The 23,058-nt window shown below is 39.1% G+C and overlaps 1 protein-coding gene across 1 annotated transcript in view; it reads right to left on the reverse strand.

Moving 5' to 3' along the window:
- The window catches only part of FSIP2 (fibrous sheath interacting protein 2), a 142,046-nt gene extending 122,125 nt beyond the window's left edge, over positions 1-19,921 (reverse strand). Inside the window, exons 1-7 of the mRNA XM_069573755.1 lie at positions 19,823-19,921; positions 19,360-19,485; positions 12,270-12,431; positions 11,421-11,510; positions 10,357-10,496; positions 6,007-6,148; positions 2,458-2,568 (exon numbers count right to left, since the gene is read on the reverse strand). Coding sequence (XP_069429856.1) covers positions 2,458-2,568; positions 6,007-6,148; positions 10,357-10,496; positions 11,421-11,510; positions 12,270-12,431; positions 19,360-19,485; positions 19,823-19,921 — 870 coding nt within the window. The remainder of the gene's footprint in view (positions 1-2,457; positions 2,569-6,006; positions 6,149-10,356; positions 10,497-11,420; positions 11,511-12,269; positions 12,432-19,359; positions 19,486-19,822) is intronic.
- Positions 19,922-23,058: the final 3,137 nt, after the last annotated feature.

A 23,058-nucleotide genomic window follows, 5' to 3' on the forward strand; every position in this document is an offset into this window, starting at 1 on the left:
ACAGTAAATGTCATCAGGTGAAAATTTAGAAGATACCTGGCGCATTCTGTTGCTACACCCAAAAGAATGAAATTAGAATATTCACTAACACCATACACAAAAATAAACTCAAAATGGATCAAAGGCCTAAATGTAAGGCCAGATGTTATGAGACCTTAAGAGGAAAATATAGCCAGAACACTCTTTGACATAAATCACAACTATATCTTTTTTTGATCTACCTCCTAGAGTAATGAAAAGAAAAAGGACCTAATTAAACTTAAAAGCTTCTGCACAGCAAAAGAAACCATAAACAAAAAGGGAGAATATATTTGCAAATGAGACAGAAAAGGAATTAGTCTCCAAAATGTACAAACAGTCCCTTCAGCTCAGTCAGAAAAACACACAGCCCCATCAAAAATAAGCAGAAGATCTAAATAGACATGTCTCCAAAGGCATACAGATGGCCAAAAAGCATATGAAAAGATAGTAGTTCTATTTTTAGTTTTTTAAGGAATCTCCATATTATTCTCCATAGTGGTTGTACCATTACATTGCCATAACAGTGTAGAAGGGTTCCCTTTTTTTCTCCACACCTTCTCCAGCATTGGTTGTTTGTCGACTTTTTGATTTTGACCATTTTGAGGTGATACCACATTGTGGTTTTGATTTGCATTTCTCTGATCATTAGTGCAGAATAATATGGAGAGTCCTTAAAAAACTAAAAATAGAACTACTATATATGACCTAGTAACCCCCGTTCTGGCCATGTATCCAGAGAAAACTATAATCCAAAAGGATACACACACTCCAGTGTTCATTGCAGCATTATTCACAGTAGCCAAAACACGGAAGCAATTTAAATGTCCACTGACAGATGAATGGATAAAGATGTGGTACATATATACAACAGAAAAATACTCAGCCATGAAAAATGAAATAATGCCATTTGTAGCAACATAGATCACCTGGATAGAGAGTATCACACTAAGTCAGATAGAAAAGACAAATATTATATGATATCACTCATATGTAGAATACAATTAAAAAAATGAACTTATTCACAAAACAGAAACAGACTTACAGATATGGAAAGAAAACTTATGATTACAAAAGAGGAAATGTGAGGGGGTAGAGGAATAAATCAGAAGCTTGTGATAACACACAGAAAACACTACTATATATATGATAGATAACCAACAAGGACCTACTGTATAGTACAGTAAACTCTACTCAGTATTCTGTGATAACCTACATGAAAAAAGAATCTAAAATGGAATGAATACATCTATAACTGAATCACTTTTCTGTACACCTGAACCTAAATCAACTACGTGCTAGGCTTACTCGCTCAGTCATGCCCAACTCTGTGACCTCATGGACTGTAGCCTGCCAGGCTGTTCTGTCCATGGAGATTCTCCAGGCAAGAATACTGGAGTGAACTGCCACGCTCTCCTCCAGGGGATTTTCCCAACCTAGGGATCAAACTCAGGTTTCCTGCACTGCATTCCAATAAAAAAGGTGTGAAAAATTAAATATTAGAGAATAATAATTATAGTAAATTCAAGTAAGCTGAGATTGCCATATGAACAACGAGTCACTAACAATACAAAAATGTACATGTAATAAGCCTAGAGGGCTTCCCTAGGGGTCGTGAAAGTCCCACATGACTTAGCAACTAAACAGCAACAACACAATGATATAATAAAAGATTAATATATTTAAATTTCAATATTTAAAAAATTTTACAGCAGTATTATCCAGTATAACCAAACTATGTAGATCTTACACTTACATATGTTTGTCAACAAGAAATTACCTACAATAATTATTTAGATTATTTTAGATAACATTTATTGACATAGTTGTCAATGTTGTTTTGTTATTAAAAAAGCAATCTACAAAATAATCTGTAAGGAATAATAACATGAATGTATGTATTCATTCAAATATATAAACATTCATAGAAGTATTATACAATGTGTAAAAATACAGTTGTGTGTGTATGTATACCAATAAATAAATATGGTGGTGATGGAATTACAAATGAATTTTATTTCTCTTTATATTGATTTATACTGTAAATCATAAAACATTACATATTATTTAAAGTTCAAAACAAGTATTCTGAGAAGATTAACTGGTGGGGAAAAACTGAGAACTTGCTTCAAAATTCTAATTCTAATAAAGACAATCAGTTATATAATTTTTTTCTATAGGAATTACAAGTGTAGTTTATGGTGTGAGATAAAGTCAAAAGTAGTTTTATCAAATAATAGGGAAGTACTTTTTATATTACAGCCACAATGTAATACAACCAAAATACAATAACAATTTTATAAATTTCACTTTGTATAATACAAATCATTTGGTGTAACTGTTCTATTTCCATCTCACAAAGTGAACTACATTCAAAAATGAAAACTATCAAAAGCACATCCTCAATCAGCCCCAATCAGAGGTTAAATCTCACCCTACCTTCTTGTCAGTCTCTTCTCTGCTTTTACGCCGTTGTTCCTCTATCCTAGCTTCTCTTTTAACATCTTCTCCAATCCTTGTCAGAAGTAACATCTCTTTTGTCTTCCATTCCTAAAGAGCACCATGTTACCATATTCAGTATGCGTACACAATTAACCTCTGTATTTTGTCCACTACCAAAAAGCAAGTTATTTAGAACAAGTCAAGAGCCTAACAGAAATCAGACCAAGCATAAGTATTAGTTTGGTTAAAAAGTAATTGCAGTTCTGTGAATTTTAAACCATTAAAAATAGGCTTAAGCACATCTTTATTAATCAAAATAGGTACTGTTATAATCAACACACTTTGCCACTGAGAAATAAGTTTGCTTACTCCTGTAGCATAAAAATCTGTGCTTCATGCTTTGAGATTCACTGAACTCTTGGAAAGCATTTTCTGCTTCCTGATGGTCGTGGAAGTGCTTTCCAAACAAAAACTTGTCAAGATGCCTGAAGAAGTGGTAGTCAGTTGGTGAGAGGTCAGTTGAATACGGCAGATGAGGCAAAACTTCCAATTCATTCAACTTTTGAAGCACTAGTTGTATGATGTGTGGTTGGGCATTGTCAAGAAATGGACACATTTTCATGACCAGTGCCAGCTGCAGGCATTGCAGCTTTCCACTCATCTCATTGATTTGCTGAGCATACTCCTCAGATATAATGGTTTTGATGGGGATTCAGAAAGCTATAGTGGGTTAAGCTGATAGCAGATGACCAAATAGTGACCATGACATTTTACTGGTGCAAGTTTGCTTTAGGAAGTATTTTGGAGCTTTTTCTTGGTCTGACATCTGAGCTGGTCATCTCATTGCCAGTTGTCACATAAAATCGACTTTTCGCCACACATCACAATTTGATTGAGAAATGGTTCATTGTTGTGTAGAATAAGATGACACTTCAACGATTTTTTAATTTGCAGTCAGCACATTAGGTATCCACTTAAGAAGCTTTTTCACCTTTCCAATTTACTTCAAAAGCTGAATGACCATAGAATAGACAAAGTTAAGTTCTTTGGCAACTTCTCAGGTAGTTCTTCCAAGATCAGCTGTGATGGAAGATCAGCTTCGATGATCTCAATTGGTTGGTGTCAGCTTTCGAAGGCCAGCCTCTCGTTTCCTTTGCAAAACTGGAACAGCCACTGCACTACAGGTTCATTATCAGTTCCTTGGCCAAATGCATCGTTGATGGTGTGAGTTGTCTTCACTGCTTTACAACCCGTTTTGAAGTTGAATAAGAAAAGTGTTCAAATTTGCTTTTTGTCTAACATCATTTCTGTTTGCTGTTTTTGTCCAGTAGCCAAGTCATGTCTGACTCTTCACGATCCCATAGACTGCAGCACGTTAGGCTTCCCTGTCCTTCACCCTCTCCCAGAGCTTGCCCATGATCATGTGTTGTATTGGTGATTCCATAAACCATCTCATCCCCTGTCACCTTATTCTTCTGCCAACAATATTTCTCAGCATCAGAGTGTTTTCCAATGAGTCAGCTGTTCAAATTAGGTGGCCAAGGTATTGGAGCTTCAGCATCAATCATTCTAATGAATATTTAGGGTTGATTTCCTTTAAGATTGATTGGTTTGTTCTCCTTCCTATCCAAGGGACTCTCAAGAGTCACCTCTAGCACCAAAGTTTGAAAGCATTAATTCCTCAGCATTCCCCCTTCTTTATTGTCCAGCTCTCACAACTGTACCTGACTACTGGAAAGGCCATAGCCTTAACTATATGGACCTTTGTTGGCAAAGGGATGTTTTTGTTTTTTAACACACTGTCTAGGTTTGTCATAGCTTTCCTGCCAAGAAGCAGTTCAGTCAGTTTAGTCACTCAGTTGAGTACAACTTTTGTGACCAAATGGACTGCAGCATGACAGGCTTCCCTGTCCATCACCAACTCCTGAAACTTGCTCAAACTCATGTCTATTGAGTTGATGATGCCATCCAATCATCTTATCCTCTGTTGTACCCTTCTTGTCCAGCATCAAGGTCTCTTTCAATGAATCAGTTCTTTGCATCAGGTGGCCAAAGTATTGGGGTTTCAGCTTCAGCATCCATCCTTCCAATGAATATTAAGCTGCTCATCATGCTTTCCTTTAGGACTGACTGATTTCCTTTAGGTTTGATTGATTTGAACTCCATGCAGTCCAAGGGACTCTCAAGAGTCTTCTCCAACACCACAGTTCAAAAGCATCAATACTTTGGCGCTCAGCTTTCTTTATAGTCCAACTCTCACATCCATATATGACTACTGGAAAACCATAGCTTTGACTAAATGGACCTTTGTTGGCAAAGTAGTGTCTCTGCTTTTTAATATGCTGTCTAGGTTGGTCCTAGCTTTTCTTCCAAGGATCAAGCATCTTTTAATTTCATGGCTGCAGTCACCATCTGCAGTGATTTTGGAGCCCCCTCCCCCCAAAAAAGGTCTGTCACTGTTTTCACTGTTTCCCCATCTATTTTGCCATGAGTGCTGGGACCAGATGCCATGATCTTAGTTTTTCTGAATGTTGAGTTTTAAGCCAACTTTTTCACTCTCTTCTTTCACCTTCATCAAGAGGCTCTTCAGTTCTTTGATTTCTGCCATAAGTGTGATGTCATCTGCATATCTGAGGCTACTGATATTTCTCCTGGCAATCTTGATTTCAACTTGTGTTTCATCCAGCCCAGGATTTTTCATGATGTACTCTGCATATAAGTTAAATAAGCAGGGTGACAATATACACCCTTGACATACTCCTTTCCTTATTTGGAACCAGCAAATTATGATCCAGCAAATGCTGACATTTAGATCTCTAGTCCTTTGCCTTTTCTAAACCCAGTTTGAACATCTGGAAGTTCTTGGTTCATGTAATACTGAAGCCTAGCATGCAGGAATTTGAGCAGAGCCTTACTAGCATGAGGGCAACTATCTGGTGACTTGAACATTCTTTAGTACTGCCCTTCTTGGAAATTGGGATTAGGATTGACCTCTTTCAATCATTTCCCTAGTCTAAAATAAATAAAATAAACAGCAAGTAATAAGTCATTAGCAAAAAAAAAAAAAATAAAAGGAAGAAATTTACATTTAAATGATGTATAACATAACCATATTTACTTAAGAATGCATTCCAACATCAAATAGCAACATTCAGCAATGCAAAATTGCAATTACTTTTGCACTAACCTAATAAAATCATTCATTGGCTCTAGAATGGGCTTTCTTTACTGCACTCCTATTAGGAATGTACTAAATCTAAATTTAAAATGTTTTCCTCTCCACACTGAGGGCTATAATGGAGTAAAACAGTATCTAGTAACTTTCCCAATCATCACTTTAAGAGCAGATACTGGCTCATACGCACAATGTGTGGTGTCATCTTCATTTTAAGTAACAACTTATGATTACAGCTGTGGAGAAACATCAATGTGGGGTAAAATGTTTAGACCTGACATTACCTGAAGAAGCATGATGGACAGCTCAACTTATTTACAAATGAATAACTATACATAGTTTTTCTCTATTTTAAATTTGCTGCCTCTCACCTCTTCAATTTTTCTACGAAGACTAAGTTTTCTTCTTGCGTGTTCTCGCTGTCGTCTTTCTTCTCTATCCATTCGGAGCAGGCGTTGCTCTTCAGCTGTGTGCTCAAGATGTTCTAACTCCTTCCTTATCATGTCCAGATATCTAAGTAAAAGCAAATGTAAGTCATGGTGAACTAAGAGTTTTGCTTACAATGACATCATCTTCTTTGATATTCCAAAACTACCTCCTTGCTTGCTTTATTTCTTGAGCTTTTATATATATATATAAGTATATGTTATTGTGGCCAAGAAAAGGATAAATGTGGGGCATTTTATTAAAAACATTTTGCAGAGTACATATTCACAATAGGTTTAAGAATATGTGTTTGTAAAGAAGGTTGAAATAACTGAAACAGTGACTTCAAATTTGGAAAATGATTTAGATTTTCTAAGAAAAGATGTATGTTGATTCCCTTGTAATTTAAAAGGCCTTGAACACATCTTCCATGTATAGTTTGGGTCTCTGGTATGTCTCTGTATTACAGAATTACTATGGAACATAGCAGTTAGGAAATGCAGCTTAATCCCACAGCTTAATGAAGGAAGAGGGAAAAAAATAAAATATATTTTCACTTCCTAAGTGATGGTCTTGACCATGGAAAGGTAATAATTGAACATGAGTAGATGGCATCTAAAGAGCTTGCCCCTTCATGGATCACTGCCTTGTCATGATGGAGGGGCTTGCATAACTCAGTGAAGCTATGAGCCATGCCATGTAGGGCCACCTAAAATGGACAGATCATAGTGGAGAGTTCTGACAAAATGTGATCTACTGGAGGAGGCAATGGCAAACCACTCCAGTATACTAGCCATGAGAACTCCAAGAACTGTACAAAATGGCCAAAAAATATGACACCAAAAGATGAGCTCCCCGTGTTGGAAGGTGACCAATATGCTCCTGGGGAAGAGAGGAGGACAACTACTAACAGCTCCAGAAAGAAAGCAGCTAGGCCAAAGCAGAGCTCGGTTGTGGATGTGTCTGATAATGAAAGTAAACTCCAATGTTGTAAAGAAAAGTATTGGATAGGAACCTGGAATGTTAGGTCCATGAATCAAGGTAAATTGGATATGGTCAAGCAGGAGATGGCAAAAGTGAACACTGACATCTTAGGAATCAGTGAACTGAAATGGAAAGGAATGGGTGAATTTAATTCAGATGACCATTATTTCTATTACTGAGGGAAAGAATACCATAGAAAAAAATGGAGTAGCCCTCATAATCAACAAAAGAGTATGATATGCAATACTTGGATGCAGGCTTAAAAACAACAGAATGATCTTGGTTTGTTTTCAAGGCAAACCATTCAACATCACAGTAATCCAAGTCTATGCCCCAACCACTGATGCCAAATAAACTGAAGTTGACCAGTTCTATGAAGACCTAGAAGACCTCCTAGAATTAACACCCCTCCTCCAAAAGATATTATGTTCATTATAGGGGATTGGAATGCAAAAGTAGGAAGACAAAAGATTCCTGGAATAACGGGCAAGTTTGGCCTTAGAATACAAAATGAAGCAGAGCAAAGGCTAACAGAATTCTGTCAAGAGAACACACTGGTCATAGCCACCACCCTTTTTTAACAACACAAGAGATGACCTTACACATGGACATTACCAATGGTCAATACTGAAATCAGATTGATTACATTCTTTGGAGCCGATAATGAAAAAGCTGTATTCAATCAGCAAAACAAGAACTGAAGCTGACTGTGGCTCAGATCATCAGTTCCGATTAAAGAATGTAGGGGAAACAACTAGGCCAGTCAAGAACAACTTAAATTACATCCGCTATGAATATACAGTGGAGGTAATGAATATATTCAAGGGATTAGATCTAGCAACCAGAGTTCCTGAAGAACTAGGGACAGAGATCTGTAATACAGTACAGAAGGCAGAGAACAAAACCATGCCAAGGAAAAGAAATGCAAGAAGGCAAAGTGGTTATCTGAGAAGGCTTTACACAAAGCTGAGGAAAGAAGAGAAGCAAAAAGCAAGGGAGAAATGGCAAAGGTATACCCAACTAAATGCAGAGTACCAGAGAATAGCAAGGAAAGACAAGAAGGCATTCGTCAATAAGCAATGCAAAGAAATAGAGGAAAACAATAGAAAGAGCTCAAGACTAGAAGAGCTCTTCAAGAAAACTGGAAATTATCAAAGGAACATTTCATCTAAAGATGGGCACAAAAAAGGACAGAAACAGTAAAGACATAAAAGAAGCAGAAGAGATCAAGAAGAGATGGAAAGAATACACAGAAGAACTGTACAAAAAAGATCTTCATGACCCAGATAACCACAATGGTGCAGTCTCTCACTCAGAGCCAGACAATCTGGAGTATGAAGTCAAGTCAGCCTTAGAAAGCACTGCTGCCAATAAAGCTAGTGAAGGTGATGGAATTCCAGCAGAGCTTTTAAAAATCCTGAAAGATGATGCTATTAAAGTGCTGCACTCTTTAGGGCAACAAATTTGGAAAACTCAGCAGTGGCCCCAGGACTAGGAAGGATCAATCCTCCTCCCAATTCCCAAGAAATGAAGTACTAAAGAATGTTCAAATCACCAGACAATTGCACACATCTCCCATGCCACTAAGTTTATGCTCAAAATTCTCCAAGCTAAGCTTCAACATTACATGAACCAAGGAACTTCCAGATGTTCAAACTTGGTTTAGAAAAGGCAAGAGGAACCAGAGATCAAATTGCCAATATTTGTTGAACCATAGAGAAAGCAAGCGAATTCCAGAAAAAAAAATTCTACCTCTGTTTCATTGACTATGCTAAAGCCTTTAACTGTGTGGATCATAACAAAACTGTTGAAAACCCTTAAAGAGATGGGAATACCAAGACCATTTTAATCTGTCTCCTGAGGAACCTGTGTGCATGTCAAGAAGCAAAGGTTAGAACCCTGTATGGCACAGCTGACTGGTTCATGATTGAGAAAGGAGTATGATTTCTCCTTTAGGCTGTTTATTGTCACCCTGTTTATTTAACTTATATGCAGAGCATATCATGAGAAACGCCAGGCTGGATGAGTTACAAGCTGCAATCAAGATTCTGGGAGAAATATCAACCTCTGATATACAGATAATACCACTCTAATGGCAGAAAGCAAAGAGGAACTAAAAAGCCTCTTGATGAGGGTGAAGGAGATGAGCGAACACACCAACTTAAAACTCAATATTAATAAAACTAAGATTCTGGCATCCGGTCCCATTACTTCATGGCAAAGAGAAGATAAAAAGGTGGAACAGTGACAGGTTTCATTTCCATGGGCTCTAAAACCACTGCTGATGGTAACTGGAACCATGAAATTAGAAGATGAGTACTTCTTGGCAAGAAAGCTATGAAAAACCTAGATAGCATGTTAAAAAGCAAAAACATCCCTTTGCCAACAAAGGTTAGTCAAGGCTATGGTCTTTCCAGTAGTCATGTACAGATGTTAGAACTGGACAATATAGAAGGCAGAGTGCTGAAGAACTGAATATTTCAAACTGTGATGCTGGAAAAGACTCTTGAGAGTCTCTTGGAAAGCAAGGAGATCAAACCAGTCAATCTTAAAGGAAGCAAGCTCTGAACATTCATTAGAAATGAGTGATGCTGAAGCTCGACTATATTGGCCACCTGATTCAAACAGCTGACTCATTGGAAAAGACCCTGATGCTGGGAAAGACTGTTGGCTGAAGGAGAAGGTGACAGAGGATGAGACTGTTGGATGGCATCACCAATGCAATGGACATGAACTTGGGCAAACTCCAGGAGATGGTGAAGGACAGGGAAGCCTAATATCCTGCAGTCCATGGGGTCGTGAAGAGTCGGACACGACTTGGCAACTGAACAGCCACAACAACAACAAAGAGCTTGCAGGTTTTTTAAGCAATCACACATGTTTCATCAGCATCAAAGCTATATCTACCCTCCTTTTTTGAATTTGCATTAATTTCCTCAAACAATGCTGCCAGCTCTTAAAGATGACCCAATAAAAAATTATTATTAAAATCATGTGGTAAAGATACGTTCCCTCCATTTCCAACTATAGGATGGATTTTGTATTTGATTATTTATTCAGTTAGCAGCTTGGATTACCTCCTGGACTCCCAGAAACTGTATCTTCTCTAGAAGAAATTCATGTTTATAGCCTTGGCACCAAAATTCCCAATTCTTGGACCTTTTGGTCTCCCTTTCTAGCCATACTGAAATAGTGAAGTTAAATAGCATCCCATACTTTAAAAAAACTCTTAGCTTCAATTATTTCTAGCATTTTGTAACTTATTTGGATCCACAATATATACATAAAATATGCATTAACTTCAATCTCACCTGTGCCTTATTAATCGTTCTTGGTCCTTAATAGATGGGGTGCCTTCCTGTAACAACCAATTTTGGAACTGTGTAACATCAGAACGTCCAGGTATTTGATTGTCTTCCTGTAGTTTATTTACTTGTTTTGCAAGCATTTTCTATTAAAAAAAGTGTGTGTGTGTAACATATATATATATGTATATATGGATGTGTATATATATGTATATACAATTTTTTAACATTTCCCAGAAATAAAAATGTCTTTTGATCTGCTTTTTTTAATATTTAATGTTTAGTGAAATTCCCATACTTTGTAAATAACTAATTCCTTTTAACTGCATTTAAATCTATTTTGAATCCACTGTAGATATGGACAGTTGAATCAAAATAAAGATTTCTGTTTCTGAAAATAAAAAATATTTCAGCTTATTTTTCTATCCATTCTAAAGAAATTAATTTTTAAAAAAAATGGAAGAAGTGGAGGAGACACTCCCAGCACAAAGGAGGAAATGAGGGGAAATAGAGAACACTTAAAAGTATAGGAGAATCATCTTCATTTCTATACAATTCTTGACTTTGGAACATAAATCTGTAAAACTCACATATGTGCAGCTTTTTCATTTTTATCCAACTCATGACTCTAAAGTTTGAATTCACTTACACACACATGGGCAGAGGCTCACATGTTACATGTTCTTTGCATTTTTAGGATGTTATAACTATTCATATGGTTCCTCTCCTGTTACTTAAGTTGTTTTGGACTCCAGCCTAAGAATCTTGCTACCACAACAGACTCTTCTAATTGGTCCCAAATCAGGTAGATGGGGCATATCCTAGTAACAATCTAATTATTAAATTTTGCCAAATACCACTGGCATATTAATAGATGACCTGGTCCCTTTCCCTTTCTTGGCCCAAAATGGCAACCTCAAAATATTTTCTTCAGCTCTAAATTTTTACTTGGAGAAATTATTTAGGTTGCCACAATTAAAGGTAGAATATTATAAGAAAATACTCTGCCCACAAGCAAACCTTTGTTCCAAACCCCATGTACAGAAACCAAATTTAAATATTTAACTTACTTGTTCTCTTATATAGTTTCTTTCAAAGTCTAATTTTAAACTGGTAAGATATTGCCTGTACTTATTCAATTCCCTCAAGGTACATACAACCTAAAAAAACACAAAATAATAAGAAAAATATATAAATAAAAATATCTAAAAATCAAAGCAATTACTTTATAGAAGTAAAATAATATTGTTACCGAGTAAAAAACTGCTAACAATTTTGTAAGTAATATCTCTCTAGAATTTTTAATCAACAGGAAATTGCTATTCAAATAGCATTACTTTATTTATATGACTTATGCCATGGTAAGGAATTGAGTACATAAAGTTATTAAAATAAAATACCAATGTAATAATTATGTTCAACTTCAATAAGAACAGAGTGTATTAGGACTGTATCACGCTGATTTTTCTAGGTTCTTATTTTCTCTTAATTTTTTAAAAAGTACACGGGACATAATCCTCGACAAGCATACAGTGTCATTAGAGACAAAGAAAACTATGATACAGTTGGGAAAATTCTTTTTATATCTTCAAATTATTTATAAATAAGATATTTATAAATATCTTTTGATATTTCAAGGAAAAGAAGTTAAAAGAAGAAGTAGTTTCACTTGGAAAACAACTACTGTCTGATTTTCTTTGACCCAAATACTGATTGATTTAATGGAATTTTCCATTAAGTATCTCTTTTGACCAAATTAAAGGTGATCCAGGTCCCCCAGTGAGGAACAACAGCAAGCTTTTATCAAATCTTAGAGGTTTTCAGTGGTTGATGTGGCAGAACCAATACAGTATTGTAAAGTAATTAGCCTCCAATTAAAATAAATAAATTTAAATTAAAAAAAGTTATCTTCAACTCACTTTATTATTGCTGGTGATGTAACCACCTTTCTTTAATCTTCTCAAGATGTCTTTACGCTTATGGTAGGCTCTTAAATGTGGATCATGGAGACTTTTATACTGGTTTTCCAAAAGTCGACAGTAAGGATCAGTCAGGTTAAAACCATAAGAAGGTCGAAAAAGCTGCAAACAAGAAATTTAAGCATATTATAAATGTAGAATTAATCAATTTCTCTTTTAAATATCACTCTATTAAAATAACCAGACTATTCATAGAAAATAAAGCATGTAAGAACGTGAAGTGGGAGAAAATCAGAAAAAGAATTTGGAAATGGGCAGTGTTAATTGCATATCCCTACCTTTTTACTTCACTAACCTGAATATCCTAAAACCCCACCTTCACTCAATTAATCTCCCCATCTTTATCAGTCCCTGGCCCAAAGCTAGAAAAGGAAGGAGGAAATGAAGAGAAAGTGGAAAGTATAAACTTTGTTTTGATGTATAAAGCCCAAACTAAGACTCTCTCTTTTCCTCTTCCCTCCTCCAGATCCAGAAACTGCATTCAAAGGATAAAGGGATAATATCAATATCATTCAGTTCAGTTCAGTTCAGTTGCTCAGTCGTGTCCAACTCTTTGCGACCCCATGAATTGCAGCATGCCAGGCCTCCCTGTCCATCACCAACTCCTGGAGTTCACTCAAATTCACGTCCATCAAGTAGGTGATGCCATCCAGCCATCTCATCCTCTGTATCTCATATTCTAACAGTAAAGAAAAACAGAAAATCTTCCACAAAGATTTGCTGAAACAACTTTGGAAAAAAAAAAAGAGAGAAGTAAAACTCAGATGTTAAAGATGATGAATTAAAGAGTTATTGCACTTTGAACTCTTATCAAAGAAACAATGATTTCTGAGCGCTACAGTCAGGGAAAAGTTACTACTCTATATTATCAAGTTCAATAAATTGAAGAATCAATTATAAAGAATAATGCTAGGGATTGAGATTTCTCCATGCCAAATACAACCTTATGAAATAGCTATTACCGTATCAAAGAAGGAAAATAACCAATAGTCATGTTAGTTTATCTGTTACTTTAGAGGAAACATGAATAATTTAATTCATCTGTAAGTTAAAACATTACCAAGGCAAGGCAATCTTTAAAATCTGCCAGGGGGGACGTCAGTACTTAGTTCATTTTTCAAAAAACTTTCAGTAGCAGGATAGTGATAATAGGGAATGGGAGAACCTCTGAAAGGGGAAAAGGAGAGGCTAGAAGTAGGTGCAGAAGTCATCCAAATGTTGTCTTCGTATCCTATATTTATACTATCCTTTAGATTGTCTTGGCCAGACAGCAGAAATTTTTAGTCTAAAGTTAAAGTAGGAACTGTCTCAAGTGAAAGGCAACTGGAATGTGTGGGAGACGTGGCAAACCTGAGAGCACACCATGCCCTGTGCAGGCATGCTATTCAAATTCTGTGGCCTGACACACTATGCAGATTTGTACACTGGTATCTGTCTGCAGGTACCAATTTGTGTTCAGTCTGTGTTCTGTCTGGCAGTAGCCTCCTCAGTCAGATTCTGAAAACTAAAGAGCCTGGCTTGGGTGGGTCCCTAAAAAGAATTCCCTCAAGTTAATTTGAGGATGCTTATGTGAAAAAAGAGGGAGATGACAGGATGCTAGGATGCCTTATCCATTTAAAAGTTTCCTTGATAAATTTCTGACAACTTGCTTAATACTAGACTTTACTCTCTTCCAAGGCATCTAAGTTATAAAGCAGAATTCCCTAATTACCAAAGATTCTCTAAGAAAGGGGGGGGAGGGATGAATTCCATAGGGCAATGTCATAAATTCAATGAGACCAGAAGTGAAATCCGTATCTTTCTCTAAGGAAAACAATCAACCATCATGAATCATGAGTCATGAGTCAGGAAGTGGATTGTTTCTTTTAGAGGTTGATATTTAGCTGTCAACTTCTTTTAGATATTCAGTTCAGTTCAGTTGCTCAGTCATGTCCGACTTTTTGAGACCCTGGGAACTGAAGAACGCCAGGCTTCTCTGTCCGTCACCAACTACTAGAGTTTGCTCAAACTCATGTGCATTGAGCCGATGATGCCATCCACCCATCTTATCCTCTGTCGTCCCCTTCTCCTCCTCTCTTCAATCTTTCCAGCATCAGGGTCTTTTCCAAGGAGTCAATTCTTTGCATCAGGTGACTAAAGTACTGGAGTTTCGGCTACAGCATAAGATCTTCCAGTGAATATTCAGGACTTATTTCCTTTAGGATGGACTGGTTGGATCTCCTTGCAGTCCAAGGGACTCTCAAGAGTCTTCTGCAACACCACAGTTCAAAAGCATCAATTTATCAGTGCTCAGTTTTCTTTATAGTTCAACTCTCACATCTGTACATAACTACTGGAAAAACCACAGCTTTGACTAGACAGGCCATTGTCGGCAAAGTAATGTCTCTGCTTCTTAATAGGCTCTCTAGGATGGTCATAGTTTTTTTCCAAGGAGCAAGTGTTTTTTATTCATGGCTATCACTATCCACAGTGATTTTGGAGCCCCCCCAAAAGAAAATCCCTCATTGTTTCCATTGTTTCCCCATCTATTTGCCATGAAGTGATAGGACTGGATGCCATGATCTTAGTTTTCTGAATGTTGAGTGTTACACTACCTTTTTCACTCTCCTCTTTCACTTTCATCAAGAGGCTCTTTAGTCCCTTTTCAATTTCTGCCATAGGGTGGTGTCTGGAGAAGGCAATGGCAACTCACTCCAGTACTCTTGCCTGGAAAATCCCATGGACGGAGGAGCCTGGTGGGCTGCAGTCCATGGGGTCACTAAGAGTCGGACACGACTGAGCGACTTCAGTTTCACTTTTCCTCCCATGCATTGGAAAAGGAAATGACAACCCACTCAAGTGTTCTTGCCTAGAGAATCCCAGGGACGGAGGAGCCTGGTGGGCAGCCGTCTATGGGGTCGCACAGAGTCGGACATGACTGAAGCAACTTAGTAGTAGTAGTAGTAGTAGTAGTAGTAGTAGTAGTAGGGTGGTGTCATCTGTGTATCTGAGGTTATAGATATTTCTCCCAGTATTCTTGATTCCAGCTTGGGCTTCATTCAGCCAGCATTTCACATAATGTACTCTGCATAGAAATTAAATTACCAGGGTGCCAATATACAGCCCTGACATACTCCTTTCCATATTTAGAACAAGTCTGTTGTTCCATGTCCAATTCTAACTGTTGCTCCTTGACCTGCATACAGATTTCTCAGGAGGCAGGTAAGGTGGTCAGGTACTCCCATCTCTTTAAGAATTTTGCACAGTTTGTTGTCATCTACACAGTCAGAAGATTTGGTGTAATCAATAAAGCAGAAGTAGATGTTTTTCTGGTATTTTCTTTCTCCTATATCCAGTGGATGTTGGCAATTTGATCTCTGGTTCCCCTGACTTTTCTAGACCCAGCTTTAACATCTGGAAGATCATGGTTCACATACTGTTGGAGCCTGACTTCAAGAATTTTGAGCATTACTTTGCTAGCATGTGAGATGAGTGCAATTGTGCAGTGGATTGAACATTCTTTGGTATTGACCTTCTTTGGGACTAGAATAAAAGCTGACCTTTTTCAGTCCTGTGGCCACTGCAGGGTTTTCGAAATTTGCTAGCATGTTGAGTGCAGCACTTTCACAGCATCATCTTTTAGGACTTTAAATAACTCAGCTGGAATTCCATCACCTCCACTAGCTTTGTTTGTAGTGATGCTTCCTAAGGCCCACTTGACTTCACATTCCAGGATGTCTCACTCTAGGTGAGTGATCACAGCATCATGGTTATCTGGGTGATGAAGATCTTTTTTGTACAGTTCTTCTGTGTATTCTTGGCACCTCTTCTTAATATCTTCTGCTTCTGTTAGGTCCATGCCATTTCTGACCTTTATTGTGCCCATCTTTGCATGAAATGTTCCCTTGGTATCTCTAATTTTCTTGAAGAGATCTCTAGTCTTTCCCATTCTATTGCTTCCCTCTATTTCTTTGCATTGATCACTGAGGAAGGTTTTCTTATCTCTCCTTGCTATTCTGTGGAACTCTGAATTCAAGGGGTATAGCTTTCCTTTTCTCCTTGGCCTTTAGCTTCTTTTTCCTCAGGTATTTGCAAGGCCTCCACAGACAACCATTTTGCCTTTTCTTTTCCTTGGGGATGCTCTTCATCACTATCTCCTGTACAATGTCTCAAACCTCCATCCATAGTTCCTCCGGCACAGTGTCTATCAGATCTAATCCCTTGAATCTATTTGTCACTTCCACTGTATTTTACATACTGAATTTTAGCTTCGATGGTCTCAGCTCAGTTCAGTCACTCAGTCATTTCTGACCCTTTGCGACCCCATGGACTTCAGCATGACAGGCCTCCCTGTCCATCACCAACTCCTGGAGCTTACTTAAACTCATGTCCATCGAGTCCATGATGCCATCCAACCATATCATCGTGTCTTCCCCTTCTCCTCCTACCTTCAATCTTTCCCAGCATCAGGGTCTTTTCCAATGAGTCAGTTCTTTGCATCAGATGGCCAAAGTAATGGAGATTCAGTTTCAACTTAATCCTTCCAATGAATATTCAGGACTGATTTCCTTTGGATCAGTTGCATCTCTTTGCAAACCAAGGGACTCTCAAGAGTCTTCTCCAAAACCAGAGTGCAAAGCATCAATTCTTCAGCACTCAGCTTTCTTTATAGTCCAAATCTCACATTCATACATGACTATTTGAAAAACCATAGCTTTGACAAGACAAACCTTTATTGGCAAAGTAATATCTCTGCTTTTTAATATGCTGTCTAGGTTGGTCCTAGCTTTTGTTCCTAGGAGCAAGTGTCTTTTAATTTCATGGCTGCAGTCACCATCTTTAGGGATTTTTGAGCCCAAGAAAATAAAATTTTTCCCTGTTTTTATTGTTTCCCCATTAATTTGCCATGAAGTGATGGGATCGGATGCCATGATCTTTATTTTAGGAATGTTGAGTTTCAAGCCACCTTTTTCACTCTCCTCTTTCACTTTCACCAAGAGCCTCTTTAGTTCTTTGCTTTCTGCCGTAAGGGTGGTGTCATCTGCATATCTGCAATTACTGATTTTTTTTTCTCCCAGTAATCTTGATTCCAGCTTGTGCTTCATGCAGTCCAGCATTTCTCATGATGTACTCTGCATATACGTTAAATAAGCAGGGTGACAATATACAGCCTTGATGTACTTCTTTCCCAATTTGGAACCATCTGTTGTTCCATGTCTGGTTCTAACTGTTGCTTCTTGACCTATATACAGATTTCTCAGGAGGCAGATTAGGTGGTCTGATAGTCCCATCTGTTTAAGAATTTTCCATAGTTTGTTGTGATCCACACAGGCAAAGGCTTTGGCATAGTCAATAAAGTAGAAGTAGATATTTTCCTGGAACTCTCTTGTTTTTTCTATGATTCAGTGGATGTTGACAATTTGATCTCTGGTTCCTCTGATGGTCTGTGTTTCTCAAAATCAACCCTGGGCTACTGATCTCTAAACAAAGAACATCTTTTATACAAACCCATTCCTTAGTGTCAGGTAATCCTTCTGCTGTCAATTAAAACAATTGTGTGAAAAAATACAGTGTAAATATAAGGCAGTATTTCATTGAGATTTTACTGAAAGAAAAAGAAGGCTATCACAAAGTCAGTCTTCAGGGAAATTTTGCCTAATTATGGTTAAATGAAGAATTTGACGGAAATGAATATAATAAAGAATAGAAAATGTCTTTTTAAAAACTACTGGACAACTGAATTAATACTGGACAGAGAAAATGGTAGTACAACAAATAATATATTTGAGGAAGCATTTGGAAGACAGGGCTAAGTTTATATAATAAGAGGAGTGATATAGGTTGAGCATTCTTTCATAAACCTGGTTTGTGTGGCTATGATGCAATCAAACTGTGTGTGGTATCATGTTTTCAGGTAATTTGCTCTATTCTAGTAGATTTATTTTAAAAAAGTGAAGTTATACATTTTCCAAAAGCAAAGTTTTACTTTTAAGAAATTATGTTTATTAGGCAAGGATCAAATATGGAGGGCTCCACTCATTTCTGATGACATCACAGATACTACGTTGGGCTTCCCAGGTGGCATTAGTGGTAAAGAACCTGTCTGCCAATGCAGGAAACATAACACAGGTGGGTTTGATAGCTGGGTCAGGAAAATCGGCTAGAGGAGAGTGTGGCAATCCACTCCAGTATTCTTGCCTGCAGAATCCCACGGCCAGAGGAACCTGGTGGGCTACAGTCCATGTAGTCGCAAAGAGTCAGACATGACTGAAACAACTTAGAATACATGCATGGCGGTTAAATGAAAATTCTTTCCAGTAGAATTTTTTGCCATATTGATCAAAGCAACCGGTTAAAAAGAATGCATTGCACTTCCTGCCCTGTTAATTACTGAATTAAGGAGTGGGGAGGTTTCAGGGAGAGTATTACACTGAGGACTAAAAACATGGAAGGGTTTGAGGGACATACATGGCAACCCACTCCAGTACTCTTGCCTGGAGAATCCCATGGAGGGAGGAGGCTGGTAGGCTCCAGTCCATGGGATCATAAAGAGTTGGACACGACTGAGCGACTTCACTTTCACTTTCACATTACATTGAGGACTAAAAATATGGAAGGGTTTGAGGGGCATACACACTATAACCTAGTAAAATTTAAGTTATAAAATTATAGTATTGGGTAGACTTATACAAACCAAGGAAAATGCTAATTCTAAGGAAATAAAGGCTGTAACAGTTGAAAAGAAATCTTGAAAGATGGTCCAAGTTCATAGCTGGGGAGAAGAGCAAAGGATAGGATTGAACCTGGGTCTCCTGAATTGCAGGTGGATTCCATCAGAGCTACTTGAGGGTTATACCTCTGCGTGGGGAAGACCTGTTGGAGAAGAAAATGGCAACCCACTCCACTATTCTTTTCTGTAGAATTCCATGGACAAAGGAGCCTGATAAGCTACAGTCCATGGGGTCGCAAAGAGTCAGACACAACTGAGCAGCTAACACTTAATTTTCAGAAAAGAATGAAGTCAATGTAAGAAAATTAAACATCACCTTACCTTCTCATTTAATTTCGTGGTATAGTATAAACTATTGCTTCCCGGGATCACAGGCAGCTTGACCCCAAGAGGCAGATCCAGTAGCTGAGTTGCTCCGACCCCCGAAAATTGAGTTTTGTGTTCACCCTGTCGGATACAATTGGATTTTGTCGTTCCTTAAGTTATGTTAGTTTAGGCCAACTTAACTGCTACTCCAATCCTGAGGAAGGAAGGAACGGAAAGGTCCCGCCCTGCCAGGCAGCCTGGAAGACCTTGGTTTCCGGTCACCAGCTCCCTCGACTGCGCCACAGCCGGTTGCGCCAGCACCCGCCCAGCCCCGCCTCCTGCGGCGTTGCTGCTTGAAGGCCTTGGACGGTTACGGGCCTCACCGCGGGCACGTGACTATTCGCCACCCTCCCCGCCCGTTCCTCCCAGGCTGGAGGCCCAGCAGAGGACAGAGCTGACCAGCCTGGGGGCCACTCACGTCTCCGCACTGCTGGCTTTCGGTGGTCAGGCCGCTGGTGGCTGTCTTGGTGGCTGCAACATCGGCAGCCTTGGAGCAGGCGCTAAGGTACAGCTCCATAGCCGGCCTGGGCCCCTCTGTGCCCCCACTGGCTTCCCCTCTCACCTCCCCTCACACCCCGTCCCTGTCGTCGTCCCTCCGTCCCCACCGAACCAAATGACCAGTATCCTGCGTCCCAGAGGCCCACCCTCGCAGCGTTCCAGGCTCCGAACGTGCGGGTGCTCGACTATGAAGAGCAGAGCGCCCTCCTGAGGGCGAGCCCCTCGCGCGCTGGCTTGGGAGCCTCAAGAGCCGGGAAATCAGGACGCGGGGCCTGGTCCCTGCGTGCCGAGGGCGACATATTTCTCTACGAACCCCACAGCCCTCAGCCACACCAAACCAAAATCAAAACTTACAGAACTTCACTGGCGCATTAGCTGGCTAATTTCTCCTCTTCTCCAAGAAGGTTTGGTTCTATGCAGAAAACAAGAGTGATTGTGCAGCCCATTCTAGAGCCAGTTCAGTTCAGTTGCTCAGTCATGTCCGACTCTTTGCGATCCTATGAACCGCAGCACGCCAGGCCTCCCTGTCTATCACCAACTCCTGGAGTCCACCCAAACCCATGCCCATTGAGTCAGTGATGCCATCCAATCATCTCATCCTGTCTGTCCCCTTCTCCTCCTGCCCTCAATCTTTCCCAGCATCAGGGTCTTTTCCAATGAGTCAGCTCTTCGCATCAGGTGAACACAGTACTGGAGTTTCAGCTTCAACATCAGTCCTTGCAATGAACACCCAGGACTGATCTCCTTTAGGATGGACTGGTTGGATCTCCTTGCAGTCCAAGGGACTCTCAAGAGTCTTCTCCAACACCACAGTTCAAAAGCATCAGTTCTGCACTCAGCTAGGACTGACAAATACACATGGCTCCCTTGTAAACTGTGATCACACCCCATCCCCAGGTGTCCATAACCTCTTCCCAATCCACTCCAGGTTCCACATAACTTATTATCCTCTCTCCTCTTCTAGTCTCCCTCTTTCATTTCTAGCTCTCTTTCTTTTTCCTTTCTTCCTGTCCCTATTGTCTGCCTCTCTTGTGTTTTCCTGTGGGCCTCTTTTTCGTCCTCTCAATCTTCCAGTGAAACTTTATCAAGTGCCTGGCTCCTTTGGGCCAGTCATCTGAGCTGGGAACTTAAGGATACAATAAATACATAGGACCATACAAAAAATATGGTCCTTCCTTCAGGGAGCTAACTAGGATCTGAGAACTTTGAAAGCAGAGACTGTATCTGATGTTAGGAATTTGGACTTAGCCCCTTAGATTCCTTGATCTATTCTTATCCTTTTATTTTTGGGGCCATTTAATAATAATACCTACTATTTATTGAGAATCTGCTAACTCTAGGTACTGTGCTAAACACTTTGTGCATTAATGTTTTTAACAACCTCATCAATTATCCCATTTTTTCAAAGATTAAAGAAGGTCAGTATTAAATAGTGGCCCAAGACAGTTTTTTAATCATTACACTCTTCTTTTACATATGCTTTGTTTGTCTTAATGTCACCCATATGCTTAGGACTTTGAAATTTGAAATCTAAACTTTAGTTATAATCCACAGGGATTTCTCACAATCAACTCAGATTCAATATATCCAAATCTCAACCCACACTTTTCGCCACAGGACAAAACAAGAGCCCCATTCTTCCTGCATTTCCCATCTCAGTGACAGTACCAGTGTCTACCCAAACCAGACGATGAGAAATCCTCCTAGACGTACTTCCCCTTCTAAGCCCCCTGACTCAAAAGTCTCTGTATTACTGTGCTGTTTCCTCTTCCTGACAGCCCTTCCCACTTTCTTGCTTGGATAATTTCAGTCAACCTTGAAGACTGCTTACGTATTCTCACCTCTAGGAAGCCTGTCTGACATTTTAAGCTTTTGTTAAATTATCTTCCTCTGTTATAGCTGTTCAATCACTGAACTACATTCAGCTCTTTGCTATTGCATAGACTGCAGCACACCAGGCTCTTCTGTCCTTCACCATCTCCTAGTTTGCTCAAATTCGTGTCCATTGAGTGGTGATGCTATTCAACCATTTCATCCTCTGCTTTTACCTTCTCCTTTTTGCCTTCAATCTTTCCCATTTTCAGAGTCTTTTCCAGTGAGTTGGCTCTTTGCATCAGGTGACCAAATATTGGAGCTTCAGCTTCAGCAGGATTTGTTCCAGGAAATATTTAGGGTTGATTTCCTTTAGGAATGACTGGTTTGATATTTTTGCAGGCCGAGGGACTCTCAAGTCTCTGGCACCATGATTCAAAAGCACCAATTCTTCACTTCCTCTGTGCTTCCCTCCATTTTAGCTAGTTGTGTCCAACTCTGTGACCCCCATGGACTGCAGGTCGCCAGGCTTCCCTGTCCATTATCAACTCCTGAAGCTTGCTCAAACCCATGTCCATTGAGTTGGCGACGCCATCCAGTCATTTCATCCTCTGTTGTCCCGTTCTCCTCCTGCCTTCAATCTTTCCCAGCATCAGGGTCTTTTCAAATGTGTCAGCTCTTCCCATCAGGTGGCCAAAGTATTAGAGCTTCAACTTCATCATCCGTCCTTCCCAGTGAATATTCAGGACTGATTTCCTTAAGGATTGACTGGTTTGATCTCTTTGCAGTCCAAGAGATTCTCAAGAGTCTTCTCTAACACCTCCATTCAAAAGCACCATTTTTTCTGCTCTCAGCTTTCCTTAATGGTCTAACTCTCACATCCATACCTGACTACTGGAAAAACAATAACTTTGACTAGATGGACCTTTGTGAGTAAAACAATGACTCTGCTTTTTAATATGCCCTCTAGGTTTGTCATAGCTTTTCTTTCAAGGAGCAAGCATCTTTTAATTTCATGGCTGCAATCACCATCTGCAGTGATTTTGGAGCCCAAGAAAATAATGTCTATCACTGTTTCCAAAGAATAGCAAGAAGAGATAAGAAAGCCTTCTTCAGCGATCAATGCAAAGAAAGAGAGGAAAACACCAGAATGGGAAAGACTAGAGACATCTTCAAGAAAATTAGAGATACCAAGGGAACATTTCATGCAAAGATGGGCTTGATAAAGGACAGAAATGGTATGGACCTAACAGAAGCAGAAGATATTAAGAAGAGGTGGCAAGAATACACAGAAGAACTGTACAAAAAAGATCTTCACGATGCAGATAATCATGATGATGTGAT

Source organism: Ovis canadensis, chromosome 2 (assembly GCF_042477335.2).
Source record: "Ovis canadensis isolate MfBH-ARS-UI-01 breed Bighorn chromosome 2, ARS-UI_OviCan_v2, whole genome shotgun sequence".
NCBI classification, from domain to species: domain Eukaryota; kingdom Metazoa; phylum Chordata; class Mammalia; order Artiodactyla; family Bovidae; genus Ovis; species Ovis canadensis.